We start from the raw sequence: 15,713 nt of genomic DNA on the forward strand, positions 1-15,713 counted from the left end.
TTCTTCAAAAAGTATGATATCCTGAAATTTCGACAGTTTTTTTTTACAACCTGCTTCAGTATTATAAGATGGAATATTTGTTTGCGTCGGGGTGATATAAATCAAATTTAACCTGCTTCAGATTTATTCTATTGTTGTTCCTTCAATCGGCAAAAACACATTTGTTTGCAAAAGGTGTCCAAAAATATATCAGCGATGAACCAAAGTAAATCTGCACCTTCCAAAAAGACAACTATCGAAGCGAATCAGCGCAGCGGGAAAAATAACTCTAGTCATTTCTTTCTGCACTGCTTCTAAAAAAAACTCAGATTGGTTCCTTTGTTTACCAGAGCACCTTGGCTCAACTTTCACTGTTTACTGATAGCATACCTTTTCCCTGTCTCTGGCCATTGGAAACCGTAGCATCCCAGCAAGGTCTCTCGACTGTAAAAATGTAAACAAGATAAATGCTGTTCGCGCCTTGGCGATACTTCCAATAATAAACAGATCATGTTCTGAAACCAAAAAAAAGATCGCGCCATTAGAGATCGCACTACCGATTCACAGAACCATTGCGACCGCAACCTACATTCATATCACCGACAACACTGAGTTAGACGACAAAAATGTATGATTGCATAATATCATAACGTCGCCCTGTCACGCCTGCAGGCATAGCGACCTTTGACACAGTTATCATTTTCGAACTTGTGACTACCATGCACATGGTGACTACCAGCATCCGTTTAATCAGTCGAAAGAGGAACTGCGTATATGTGTCGGCTCCAGTGTCATGATCTACACTGTAAAACGCAGAATCCTTTCTCTTGACGCAAGTGCATCTCAACCGAACAAGTAAGTCATGATGTATTAATATCTTTAATGTTTTTCTCATCGATTTTAAAGACCTTCTTTGGGTGGAAGAGAAGTGTTCTTCATTTCTCCATTTCATATTTGTAGCTTATAGTACCAGACATCCAACTGCACCATCCATGAAAAAGAAAACCCTTGAAAGATATGGATGAAAACCATTTTAGCATGTGATCGTGGGGCAGTACGTTTTCCTGATTTAATTTATGAAACCTTTGTTATTGATTAAAAAGGCCATATAATTTCCGGGGGTTTCGTTAAGAATTTCACTCAATGTGTTTGTCTAAAACAGGAGTAATAAAACATCAAAAGGTTTTTGAATGTTGCTTTTTTTTCAAACAGCGTCGATAACAATAATTCACTTTTTTCGACACAGTTAATGCATAGGATGCTTACATTTCGTTCAAAGTGGGTCGCAAAGGCTTTCAGAATACGTGTCGTAAAAACACAGAGCAAGGACTTACTATAATGGTCAAAATAAGGAATGGTTTTTGCCATATCTTCAGTTGAACCATTATTCCGACGGTGCTGTAAATTTGGACTGCATGTATACTAGCTGAGGGGATGGATATTTCGTCTTTCCGTATGTCATGTATGTACTGAATGTATTATTTTCAGGCCAACTTTATAAAAAAGCCTCTATGGCACTTCTGGTTAAAGGGAATGTACAACATTTTGATCTTGCTGCAATATTCAGTAGTAAAAATGGACTTGGCGGAGTAGAATGTTATAGCAAATATTGTTAAACTGACTTGAAGATGCTGGAAAAACCAAGAAAAACATCATGTTCTTGTAGTCTGGTTCCCTGACCCCACTTAAGATGAAACGGAGCAGTTTGTCAACTTTGGGGAATTGTATAGGTCAGAGAATCAGTCTAGCAGGCTTGCACCCCTTCACAGGTGTAAAACGAATTGCAAAGAAAATGCGGAAAAACTAATTATAAACAATTAAGAGCAGTTAAAAAAAAAGCCAGTTTTCTCCAACGGTGGTCGGCCAACCAGCGTGATGAAAAAAATACAATTTTTTCTTGAAAATGTCAGCACACCAGGAGCCACGATTTTGCAGGGTGCCTTAGAATGTCATGCCCTAACACTCCAGTTAGATATTTCGTGAGCTTTGATCATTTCGTTTTTTGATGTTTGAAAATATTGTATCTTGTAACGGATGTTACGGAATAATCGGAACGTTTCCGATGTCTGAATATTTTGCCAAATTATTCGAATCACATGCTTTCACTTCTGGAAATATTAAAAACATATTGATAAACTGTTGCAAATTTGCGATGTGGAACAAAAACAACAATGTTGCAAAACTACGCTTCGGCAGTCGTGAAGTTTTGCGATATTTTGAAAACAAAAAGTCATATCATGCGATTGTCTTGAGGAATGCAATATCTCAAAAACAAATCACTATACCGTCCAATTATGCCTTCAGCCTATGGAATTCTGTACCAGGTTCCGGTCCTTCACAGAGGTTCACACCCCTCCCCGCCCCTCCCGAACTAAAACCTGTTCCTTGCGCCAAAATGTATATTTTATATTGTGCTGCCTATTATTATGATTGGAACACGTAGGCCTAAATACAAAACTTCGGGGATGACGGACGAACCAAAATTACGAATAACTCAAAAAGTTTATCCTTTCGAGTTCGACAGAATAGAAGCAGACATTGTAATTTGCTGATAGATTTGCCAAGACAAGAAAATCGATGCTGTGATGGCCAATCCCAATGAACCGTCAATAAAACAATAACCAAAGCCCGTGTCACCAGGCGGCGTGGTGTGGTTCTTTGTTTAATGAAACAACACCAGAGGTTACAAGGGCATAAGGCAGGACTAATTATTTACAACCTGAGTTTTGATGGGCAAACACCTGTAAACTTTACAGGTGTTAGATGTGACGGTATTTATGAGGGGTTTTGACCACATTTATACGAGGGATGAGATACTGGCTATCAATTTTGGACAATGGGGTTTATACGTGCCCTTTGTTTGTGACCCCCTCCCATTCCCCTCCCTGTGCTGTAACCCCCGCTCCAAATCAACCCTTCCATAAATGTCGCTCTTGTTGATTTGACGAACAGTTCAAGAAAGGCAGGAGAAAGAACCGATCTCCCATGTAAATCAAGTTTGAAGCTCAGATTTTAGGGTGACACCGTAAGGTTTGCGGTTTGTCATTAAAAAGTGGTCTGTCAAGAAATGTTGCTTTTTAAAGATTCAGTTGTGAAGAAGTTTCTCTCGGAACCACCTTTTTTCTCGACGGGAAAAAAACCCATGTTTTGTAACTCATCCTAAGTTATAACCGTGGTTTTTTTATTTTATTTTTTTATAGTACTCGTACTCGTACCCGAGTACAGTTTTTGGTACTCGTACTTGTATTCATGAAAATGTGACTCGCAAGAAAAACAATTACTCGTTCTCATTACAAAGTACTCGTACTCCTCGTACTCTTGCAAATGTTCTCCCGCAAGAATTTGAAATTTTTTAAGAGCTACATATGCAGGAAAATAAGTAGTTTTGTACTGTTTAGGAGGCTTCTGCATTTTGTTCAATGCCTAGTTTGACAGCAAAAAGCCCTATAAGAAACACGTGACACATTACAATTTGCTCCTGCTTGTGGAACGTACTCGTATTCTTACTTGTACTCGTACTCGTATACTCGAGTACAATGTTTGATACCTGTACTCGTACTCGTACACATGACAAAGTACACGCACCCATGGTAAAGTACTCGTACTCATACTCGTACTCTAGGCTATAACACTGACTACGAACGATCAAATCTTTATTAAGTTAGGAGTTACAGCATACGGCAAACAGTGGCGTTTACCGTGGGGTCCAACTTACAGAAGGGAACCTATATAGGTTTTATTTATTTATTTATTTTTTTTTTTTATAGAAGTGGTACTTAATGGGTTTTAACAATAAAAAAGCTTTTTTTGTCATGGGGGGTGAACCCCCCATGACGCCACTGGTGGCAATCCTGTCCAATCCTAATCATACTTGTGGTATAACATGTTCGTATAATGTGTTCTGGCAAAGCTCTCCTCTGCAATGAACTGATGTATTAACTTCAAATATGCATCCATTGGATCAAAAGGATATGTTACCATAACATGACTCTAAACATCCGTGACAATCAGTCTAAAGTATTCATATTTGACTTCTTTTCTCTAATACGAGAAAAAAAATCAAATATGGCGAAGTAAAGGTTGTTAACTTGCAACGACAAAACATGGAACCCTGAACAAAATATGATTTCATCGACCATTCTTATTTGGGGGAACTTACATATTAAGTATTGTTTCTGGTTATCCATCGACGCGTGCGCATTTTTTCAGGTCTGACCTTGTTAGCACATAGCGGATATCTGACTTCTCAATCTAATATTTCTGCATATCAACCTCCTTCCCCGGGGCTGTTATCACCGTGTAATTACGTTTCTCGCGTGTTATAGTTGGTGGTGTTCTGTCGTGCCGTGTTGAAATTATGCATCTTTTTATCTATTATTTTAACTGTCAGGAAAGTAGATTGACCCCGAGATCCTGCAACATGAACTCGAACCCGGTCGTTGTTCTTGAGAATTGGAAGATAACGTATGGGTTATGTGATATGGTTGTTTGAATGTGGATGATAACATTTTCGAAAACAACCAGCAAAACTCATATCGCATTGTTCATTTTAATTTTAAATTAAAGGGGTAGTACGGCCTGAAAACCCCAAAAATTTCACGTTTTGGATTGTTTACTTATACTATTTCAAAGGTCTGGTTGAAAAGAAGCAAACCCAATGTCTTAAGCCCGGTTCGTACTCTGCGCGAAAGCAAAAGCGAACGCAAATTTGTCACGTCGTGGCAAGTATTCGCGCTGCGAATTCGTAAAAGTTGAACACATTTCAACTCGGGCGAGCTTCGCAGCGAATGCTTCGTGACGTCAAATTCGCTTGGCATTCGCATTCGCATTAAGTATGAACCGGGCTTCTGGCCTACCGTTCCTGAGAAAAGACGGGGAAAACGCCGGTTGTTTACATCGGACTCGACGGACATTTTGTGGCATACCCATACGTATTTCAAGTCGTTTCTATTCATTGCAGCGTACACGTTGCAATAAACACATTACAAATACACAAATGTTGCTTCTTACAGCACGGGTCGCAGAATGCGAACCATGCCACTGTGCGGCAGGATCACAACTAGCACTGAACAGCTCGATTTTTCGGGTACAAAATTGTGACCCCGAAATTCGTTTTCACACGCATCTCGCAAGAATAACACTAAAACGCACAGTTTTTAAAGGATGGTTGTGTTGACGTTTAAATTTTAATTTTAATTGCTCTTTCTTTTTAATATCATTTCGATTAAAACGCGATTTGTAGCCCAATTGGGCGCATTCCAGGCCGTAATGTCCCTTTAAGGTGTACCGCGTACTTTCCTATCGGTCAACATCACGATATAATCTTAAAACATTACGAACGTAACACATTGTTATAAAGAAAATAACTTAAAGTATTACAATAATGTCTTACAATTCTTTTAAATCGCTTTCTTCCACACATTTGAAATATTATAATTACACTATTTTGACCGTATAATGATGCAGGACTAATGATTAGTTTGTTTGTTAAAATTGAAATTCCGATTGCGGAATTGAAGTTCCGATTGTGCACTTTTTACGAAAATTATTCCATAATTCGTGCTGACCAGCCAACCCGCTCAGCAATAGCCCAATTACGTATTGTTTATTTTTAGATATTACAAAAAAACACATCGATTGGAATGAATGAAAAGAGAATGTGGCTCGCTCAGAGGAAAACATCTGTTTACCGATCAATGATGGAACAATAATAAATACTCAGACAGACAGTGGGTAGTTCCATTGATGAACGAGAAGAGTGTTCAACGACTGGCCGTCAGAATATTCCTGCGAAATTTGATACTTCTTTTTCATAAATTGACACAGCAAAGATATACGTGAAAGGAGTTGGATCGAACACGTACGTTTCTCAACTCTCTTTATAATATTCGAGATATTCTTGGAATCTTGCTAAATTCTGCCTTTTGGGACAGTTTGTGTTGTTTATCAAACTAACTGTTGTACGGCAATAGATTCACTTTATCATCATGCGATAACCCTTTTTTGTATCACCGATTGCAAGAATGTTTGATTCTTTTTACACCTTTAATGTTTTAATGCTAATTCTTTTCTCCAGAAAATGGTTGGAAAAAAAAACTTAAGTTAAAAGCTCGCCCCACTAAAAATAGTCAGTGTTTGTGTGAATTTCTCGGGCATTTCGTTCACTCTGCCAATTATATGTACAATCTAATTCGTGAAAAAATAAAGCAATAGAGACATTCATTTAAAAATGAACAAGTTTTGCTTTGATTCTGATTCATGTTTGAATCAATTCACCATGCACAGACAGTGAACCAGTGAAGCAGTTTAACTGCATACTCCAAACCTCACCGCCCCAGAGCCGGAGGACAGAGCACCGACCATGGCGGACGATCTACCGTCCCGCGCTCCGTATCCAGGCGTCACCATGAACGACAGCACGGTGGACAATGATACAACCGACGCTAACTCCCCCATTCCGGCCTGCTACTTTAATCAACACATTCCTACAACCAGTGAAATGCTTGCAGGTGAGATGAAAATAAACAGACCGACTTGGCGACAAACGGATAAGATTGTGTCTAAACATGACACTATTAAGTAGTGGCGTAGAAGAGGGAGGCATAGGAGACAGAGGCCCCCTATCAAGGCCTGTGCACCTCACCCCATCCACAGCTGTATGTGCCCCGTTTAGAATTTGGTGGAAGGCAAAAAAAGAGATTTTAATTGTTAAAAATCCACTGCCACCCCCTCCGGAAAATAGTGTGCCCTCCTTCAAATTGGACCCCATACGCCACTGCTATCATCATGTACACAATTTTAACATTTTATGTTTTTACAAAGGCCACGCTCGACAAGACAGAGTGTGCATTTCTGCAAACATGTTCTCTATGTGTGCAGACCTGCAAATCGACTCCCACAGACCTCAATGATAATAACGCGTTCTTCCAAAAAATATTTAAAATATTCAAAACTCTTCAAGGTGTTTTGAGACACCCATCAAATTAAAGCTTATTTCATCATCGTTCATTTTCTGGTCATTTATTTTTTTTTTTTTTGGGGGGGGGCGGGTTAACCGTTGACTTTTGGGAGGAAATTCCATCCAAATATGATCAATTTTTCTTTAAAAAGTGACAATTTTTTAAAACGCAGTAGGGGAATTAATGTACTACGAGCGCCGGTTGTGAGGAGTCGGCTACCACTTCTTTCCCTATCTCTCTCCCTGCCCCCACGCCACGCCACCCCCACCCAACCCACCCCAACCCACGCTGTTTACGCCATTTTGTGACAAAAATTGTGAAAGAATTCATAGATATAACTTTTTACTCGGGTGGAACTCGAACCCACGACCTCCGGACTAGTGCAGACATTTTAACCACCCAACAACTGAACTTGCCAAAAAACTAAGAAGCCAGGGCTAAATTATCTGTTACTATAGCACACCCTGGTAATTTTTCTCACATCCCATTATAAGTTAAATTGAACAAAATCTTTGTTTTGTTCTCCAAGATAGAGAAACATTAAACGTTAACGAGAGATTTAACAACGCAATTGTACAGCTGGTATCAGGATGGTACATAAAATACAACACAATTGCACTTTTATCGTCACTCTGATTTCATCTTGATTATTTTTTCTCTCGTTTCGTTCTACCAGTTGTAATGAGCAATCCTGCTTTGATCTTCATGATGTTAGTAGCTCTTCTTCTAGTCTTCTTCACAATGTTGATGTACATCGAGGGCCAGGTCTACATCTTTAAGAAAATCCCAGGAAGACGAAAGGTTCATCTGTCGTTCATCTTTAGTTTGTACCCGGTAAGAAATCACACACATTTTGGGCTTTTTTTCTATTCCTATGGCGTAATGACACACGACGGTAAATTCTCCAAGAAGTAGATGTGGTTGGTTGACTTGGGATTGTTTCGAAGTTGGTTTTGGGCGGCTGTACTGGGCGCGGGATGGTCTGGCCAGGGTTTAGCTGTGCCGATGGCTGGGGTGGGCTGGGCCTGGCTGGGTTGGACTGGGCATAACTGGGCTGGGCCGGGATTGTATACATTATTAACCGGGCTTGTTTGGGCTGGGCTGGCATGCTGAATTGGGCTGGGCTTTGCTGGGCATGGGTTTTGCTCGGCTTGGCTATAAAAGGCTGAGCTTGGCTCGGGTGAATGGGCTGTGCTGGATTTGACTAATTACTTTGGGCGGGTAATGGTTGTATGGGTTGGGTCGGGCTGGGCTGGCTGGGTTCGGCTAAAATTTGGTTGGGTTAGATTGGGTTTGGTTTGGTTGGGCCGGTGTGGGGTCGGGCTGGGATTGGCTTGGCTTGGGGGGGGGGGGGGGGTGAAGTCGGAATTGGCTGGAACGGGCTTATACTTGCTTTCTGTTTTCATTTTACACCCTTGCATATATCTTCATAAAAATAATATGCATTTCATGGATACGTTATTATGCTGGGGCTTCAAATTTAACAATTTCAACTTTTCAAGAAGGTGCATTTTTTTGTGGTTATTATCTTTACAGGTGTTTTCGGCGACAGCGTTGTGTGGATTCTTTATCCCAAAGGCTCACATTGTGGCGAAATTCACCTCAGAAATGCAAGTGTCAGGTTTTTCAAATTCAAAATAATGAACAAAACACTCAATTACAGGCACACAATTAAAACACACAAAACGAGTTTCCCTTTTCAAAAGGTAGCATTATGGGCTATACTAGATGCATTTTCAGTTGGAGTATGCAAACTTTGAGTCAGTTAGATTTCATCTCACACGGAGTGTGACATCCTTCAATTTTAAAAGATTTTCATCATTACTGTGTTCTCCGACATATTTATTTTGGATTCATTCAAATCAATATTCTGTTGGATTATTTTCGTCTCTGCGGATATTTAGCAGCTGCTGCATGGGTAAATTCGGTTGAGTTGTACGGTTGTTGGAACTCACTTCAACTTCACTTTGTTTGGTTTGACCATCATCTATTTTGTCCAAAAATTGAATTTGATAAAATGTTGTTTCCTTACAGCTGGTTGTCCGTGGTCCTGTTCCAGTTTGTACTGCTAGTAAGCGAGTACTACGGGAACAGGCAAAAGATGCTGTCCGTGTTACACGGGATAAAGATTCCCTTAGCTGGTCCCCCGTGTTGCTGTTGCTGTTGCTGCTTCCTTCCCTCCGTACTCATAAACGAGTAAGTTGCAACATTTGGAAATTGTACTTCACATTTCTGTCAATGAAAAAAAGAAAATAACGCCGAATCAGGGCAAAACAAATTGTGCATAGAGTCGGCTTTTTGTAGTTTTAGTCAGATTTGACTATTACCTCATTAGGTACTAGTCAAACTTGAACCCAGCTGACTACATCAGCTAGGGTCAGATGGGTGCAAGTTTCACTGTTTTCTAGTCAAATTTAACAAGACTGTTTTTAAATAAGAACGCTGTCTCTTTGTTTCGGTCATTTCAACAATGAACACGGTCTGAAAATAGACACACAGAAATGTAATATGATTAAGAAGGTTGATAATCCTCTAGTTTTCAGAATTATAGGAATGAATTGGTGCGACTAAAACTCGGTCAAGAAAACTGTATTTCTATATTAAGGATAATTGACCGGAAAATCTTTGGTTAACACAAGTCTATAGTCGAAAGTTAAAAACGATCGGAGCGTCTTCCGGTAGTGACTTGATTTTAAGTCAGTTCTCAAGAACGAAAGAAAACGGTCAGTTTTTGACGATATTTTTTTTAGAGAGCATTTAAACAAGAGAACATTTTCGTGCAAGAAAATTTAACGCATGTACAATCATTTACAATTCATGCAGTTGTTCGTTTCCAATAATAACATTAATCAAAATCCAAAGGAAAATGTTCAAAACCTAGCCCGTTGAAGTCTCAGCTCAGTGGATTTCATACTTTAAAAAAAAAACAGTGAAAAACCATGTACAACCTTTTGCTCACGAAACACGATTTTATTAATTGATAGCACTCTTTATTTCCAAAATTAAGTCAATAATTGGCTGATCGTTGGAAATCACCTACATTTCTTGATTTCTTCTGAATAACAGCAAACCAGAGGGAATAATTTCACCGTACTGTTTAGTACCAGTACGATGTTTAACAAAAGTGCAGGCTCTTTGGCAATCCGCCACAGAATAAAATAAAGGTTTTTTTTTTAATCAGTTACGTTTCACTTGATTCTTTTTGCAAGAAAAAATGTCGGGAAGTTCTCCCGGAGAGTGAAGATTCTGGTGCTGCAGGTGGCTGTGTTGAGACCCATCCTGTGGTTCATTGCCATCATCCTCTGGATCAATGGAAACTACAATGAAGGAGCGGTAAGATATAAAGTGCTCAATCATATTTCTATTTGGAAGTACGAGATCTGAGTTGTGATCTGTCACCAGACTCTTAAAAATTGGCATATTTTATATATCTGGATTCTGCAGAAAAAAATGGCTTTTAATTGTGTAACATTTTAGAGTTTCTGAGCTCAGTAAACTGAAATACAGACCGCCAAAATTAATGGGAGTTGCCGAAGTTATTCTTGAGAAAACAAGATTTTAAAATCCTGCTGTTGTGTTAAATGAAGAAATGTAAAACGATGTTAAAGAAATATTGCCTCCCCATGGGCGGCGCGAGGGGGTGGCAAGGCCCCCCGGAAAAAGCAAAATAAATAAATAAATAAATAGATAAAGGAAGGGAAAAAAGGAGAACAAAAAAGTCGAGGTGCGAAGTCATATTGTTGTTAATTTAATGCACATTTAACAACATGGGCGTCCAGGCCGCGGGGTGTCAATGGTGGTGGGTTGGGCAAAATAATGTCCCTCCGTCCACCCTCGAAAATGATAAATTCAGAATATGCTAGAGAAAGCTCAAGGATTTTGGGAAATAAATTTGCTTTGCCCCCCATCTAGAAAAATCCTGGCGACGCCCATGTGCCTCCCCCTTTGGTCCTAAAAAACCCACCTGTTTGCGCCACTGCCCCTAGCTTGCCCCGCCATCTCCTCGAATCAAATCTTGACTACGCCAACCGTCATAATTTTCCCCACTCTGTTTGCAGCTCATGCTGGGCGATGCCTACCCGTACATGACGCTCATCGCCCTCATCTCCAACATGGTGGCGCTGCAGGCTCTCGTCACCTTCTTCAAGATCTCGCAGGACCCCCTGTCCTCCTACAAAGTCAAGCCCAAGTTTTTCACCGTGCAGTTCGTGTTGATCATCACCAGCATCCAGAGTATAATCACTGGGGCCTTTGCCAAGTTCGGTGTCATCAAGTGTCTGGGGCCGTACAGCCCTAGGGTCAACGAAAGAAGTAAGAGCGAAATGTGTACAGCTAAATATATTTTGTTTAGCATTACGCGTAAACAAACAACACCAAATCTGTTCTGCTTCTGATTTCGCTTCGTACTGCAACAGTCTCCTTGAAGGGATATTTAACATTGCATGTGCGAGTTGGCTGGCAGTCAAGGATTAGAAGTGTCCGCCGTAATATTAGTAAGGAATAAAGCCATTAGGCCTATAATAAAAAAAATTGGTTGAATTTTATAATTCAGCTTGGAAGCAAAGGGATGCGAATGAAAAAAAAAATGAATTGGAAGAGGCTAAGCAATGTTGATTGTATTTGTGGACATCTTCCGAGAAAAGTATGTTCTTAATAACGATTATATACGAGGTGTCAACCATGTCTTCTTAATAACATTGTCATCTTAATTCTGGATATTTCTGTCCGGAACCTTCGCGAATGAACAAAGTCACATTGTCAGTACTTTTGTGTTATGCCTTGTATAGGCTTACTTATATGGCTGCGTCCGAATTAGTTGGCTACGGATCGAGATTACACACACAACTATGGACGTGGCTGCAGCCACTTCTCATAGACTCGTGTGTTATTGCCAGCCATAGCCATAAGTAATTCTAACGCGGCCTAATATTGGCCGAAATACGCATGGCAACAAGATGGACTAGAAACGCGCAAGCAGGTAAACGGGGTCCGGCTTTCCTGTTGGTTTTTTTAGGTCTATGTACACGATTTGGTAAATCCTAATTTGCATGGTTGGGTTGCAAAACTGGCAAGCTTTTCCACTTCGAGAGTTATCTTAGCATCCTAAATTGTAATGACGAGATAGAGATTTTTTTTTGCAAATTCGGTTTCGACTTTATGGCATAGTCTGTAAAAATGTGAAGTGAACTTGATCAAATGTGTTCACTTTTTAATAACGTTTTTTTTTTTGCTGTCTGCAGCGATCCTCAACTTCACAGTCATCGTGGAGATGTTCTTCTTCATGATGCTAGCGGCGCTGTGGTATCGCCGCGTGGAAGGCAACGTGGACCACGATCTGATCGAGCGACAGACCTACAAGCGCATGTCCAAGACCAACTACAAGAAGAACCCAGCCGAGCAGATCATGCTGAGCGATTACGACGCCCCCAACGGCGGCGACGCGTCCCAGCCGACGACGCCCTCAATGGTGCAGAAGTGCCAGCCGGATAGCATCTGGCAACACCGGGAGGCGAATGGGACCGGGAACGGCGTTGTGTTGACGAAGAATGCATCATCGGATCCAAAAGAGGACAAATTGCCATTCGATGGGCAGAAAGAACCGCTGCTGAACAACAACACGGCCAACGGTAGGGTTGTCACCCATATCCAGCTCCCGTCCAGTTTTGTTTTGGATACCTTTGCGTCTTCCAGAGAAACTGATGTTTAAACAATTCACGGATGCCTTCGAGTCGGGCACTACATCATAAAGGAATTCCTCCATGACTGCGTCTATACCACCGGACCTAATATATCGACGGTGGTGTTTATACGAATTTCTGTTGACGAAACAGCTGCTCATTGCTAAACACATTAAGAGCTATGATACATCGAAGTCTTTTTAAATGATCTTAACACAGTCTACCATATGCACAGTACGGGCCAAAGCATCAGCTTGTTTAGGCAGAGTACGTTTTCTGCCAACGGAATTAGCCCTACAGAACACAATACTGTTTTTTGTATGTTAACTTGAGTGACGCCTTCTATAGTAAACTGGACAAACTAATAGGGTATGCCGAATAAAAAAAAAATGTTTTCAATAGTTAAGAGTTGGTTCCCCCACAGCAATGAGAATGGGCACATCGCTCGTACCTTTAAAAACATTACAAAATGAACTATGTTAAAATTGTTGTTATAGCCCTAATTACCCGACAACAGTATCCTTTGACGATCACGCGCTTTTCTGGGAAAAAAATGTCAGTAAATGCATGTTGCGTTGTATGGTACAGTGTGATTGCCGACAGAAACTAATGTTGCTTATAGTTGCCGCAGTGCATGGTCACAATTAATTTCACGTGTTTGGTGAAGTTAACTTCTATGTAAGGCCTCAACGATATATATGTGTCTCTAGCTCTCTGCCCGCTACTCATGCATAGAAAATCTACAGTGAGAGTTTTTTAGAGACAAATGCGGTGTGAAGCGGCAGTATGATTTGAACGAAAACTTGCAGGCAATGTATCATGGTGTGTGGTGTTGTTGTCTTATTTCGAAATCTTACAAAAAAGGAAGGAAAGAAAAAAGCAAATTTGGAGCTGAATTATAAAATTTTATATTGAATTGTATTGCATTTGCAAATATACATTTGTGCCATCTTGTTTTATTATCTGAGTTTTTTTAAAGGAGATACTTTTGTGTGTTATCCAAGGTACTTATTCCTTATAATGGACAAACATTATGTATAATCCGCTATAAACTTTTCTTGGCTACCATTTTTTAATGTCAAAGACAATGTTTGAATATAGTTAAAATAAATGCCTGTTCTGTTGCAAAAGGTTATATTTTTTAGCTTCCGTTCAGAACCAATCCATCCTTTGGACGTAATTGTTTTTATTATGAATAGCGCCCCCGTTGGTGGATGTCCTTTGAGTCATCAGTACTCGGTCGGAATTGTGTGCGCCCTCAGTCTAATTTGGTTGTACACAAAAAGTTGTTTTAATTTTGAACACACACTTAATTTTATAACGCAGTGGCTTGCAAGTAACGCACATTTGGCTTCAGTAAATTATCGCATAGTTTTTGTAATTAAATGTAGATTTTGAAATAAAATTAATATGAATCAAATGATTTTCTTTGCAAGTGATAGGCATGAATGAATATCTTTATTTTGTGAAATCGCTGAAACTATTTTCTTGGGGGAAAAATGACTTAATTGTTTAACACGGTTTGATTCAGAAACCTTGGTTTTATCGAAATGAGAAAATAAAATAAGTTTAAATACGTCATTGTTCATCTCATCCGAGATATAAATCAAATACGTTTCGACTGTTTGTTTAAACTTTTAGATTTCAGGATCCATCACTTTCAAAACGAATAGAAAAAATACTGTGACAAAATAATTCAGATTTAATAACAATTTGTGAGTTGCGGATTTTTGAATCGGGTCTTGACATCATATAATAATTATTCGGCCGCGAATTATATTAGTCACTGTATAGTGCGCGCACTTCTCTGATGTAGTTATGTAGTCGAAGGGTCATAGCGCTAGTCATTGCCAGCAAATCAGATAAAACAAAAACAATAGCTTAAGCCCTTACTCATAACATAAACTACTATGATAACAATTGTAGAATATAATACTGGTATTATTATCTTGTCGTCGACTATGAATCAAGGGCGTAAATTTGTGCGGATGACGGGGATGATGATGGAAAAATCCAGAAATTGTTACCGAGGTTTCATATCAGAAACTTCAAAAGGAAGTGACAGGATTGCTGCTAACATTTGACACATGTGGCTCTGTTTATGGAAAAAAACTACAGGTTTATCCACCTGACGAAAATGTGATCGGTTTTATTCCCTTTTCAAAACCACATTTACTTTTTCAAACATAACTATTGGCTATCGATCGGAGGACGTCATTAGTGATATTCCTTTTGTTTTTTCTTAGTTAGGTGCAAAAATCTGGATGAAATACGGGAGTTTCAAAAAAGTAACACTTTACAAAGGGATGATGTGACCAGATATGAACTTAATGACCATTATTATGGTTTTATCATAAAGTAGGGGCAGTAAGCTTTCCATTGATATCTTGGATGCATTCCTCCGGTCATGCATTACTGAGTTCCATTGTTTTAAAAATGGTATGCAAAAACCGTATCATTATGGTAATTAAGTTCATAGTTTGTTCTTATTGTCCCTTAGTTTGTCCCTTTTTGGGTGACACCCTGTATAAAATACAGATAGTTAAATAAAAAAGCTATCTCTGGAAGTACTTTTTTAAAAGTTGAGTATCCCCGCCCGCTGTTATTTCTATTTTTTTTGTACTTTGGGGTCATTCAGAATAGTAAATGTTAAAAAATTCGATCTTTTTTTTTCTCGAAATTGTGGGTGGGTGGGTCGAAGGAAATAACTGAAAATCGAAACTCAGTTTCAATTAAAGAAATAGAAACATTAATACAAGAAGGGAGAAAAAAAATTAAAATACCAAGCGGCCTCTTCGAGATTGTCTGTCATGTCTGTAATTGGACCCAGCAAAAGCTAATAATTACGAAGCCGAAATAACCTTTTTTTTAATACAGTGTCTTAGAAAACTTAAAACATTGTAAAAGTTTTGTGTGCTTGGAAATTTCCGTCCGTTTTAACTACAAAGTTGCATGCTGGAAGCCTGGAAAAGCCATTGAAAACTCCTGAGCTGGTAGAGCATTGACCTGAAATATCTGTTTCATATGAAGCATTACTTTGTTTTTCAAAGGATATATTAAATAGTCATTCAACATTTTAAAATCGAAATTTGGGGCG

At 39.4% G+C, this 15,713-nt stretch overlaps 1 protein-coding gene across 1 annotated transcript; it reads left to right on the forward strand.

Annotated features, from left to right (window-relative positions):
* The first annotated feature begins 376 nt into the window (after window positions 1-376).
* On the forward strand, window positions 377-15,063 carry LOC119742152 (organic solute transporter subunit alpha-like). The gene is made up of 8 exons (XM_038218193.1): window positions 377-834; window positions 6,265-6,488; window positions 7,615-7,772; window positions 8,475-8,548; window positions 8,973-9,134; window positions 10,148-10,271; window positions 10,997-11,249; window positions 12,179-15,063. Exons 2-8 carry the CDS (start codon window positions 6,341-6,343, stop codon window positions 12,643-12,645), a joined length of 1,386 nt encoding a protein of 461 aa, XP_038074121.1. The 5' UTR covers window positions 377-834; window positions 6,265-6,340; the 3' UTR covers window positions 12,646-15,063.
* The last annotated feature ends 650 nt before the right edge of the window (window positions 15,064-15,713 follow it).

This window comes from Patiria miniata, unplaced genomic scaffold (assembly GCF_015706575.1).
Source record: "Patiria miniata isolate m_02_andy unplaced genomic scaffold, ASM1570657v1 HiC_scaffold_5, whole genome shotgun sequence".
NCBI lineage: Eukaryota > Metazoa > Echinodermata > Asteroidea > Valvatida > Asterinidae > Patiria > Patiria miniata.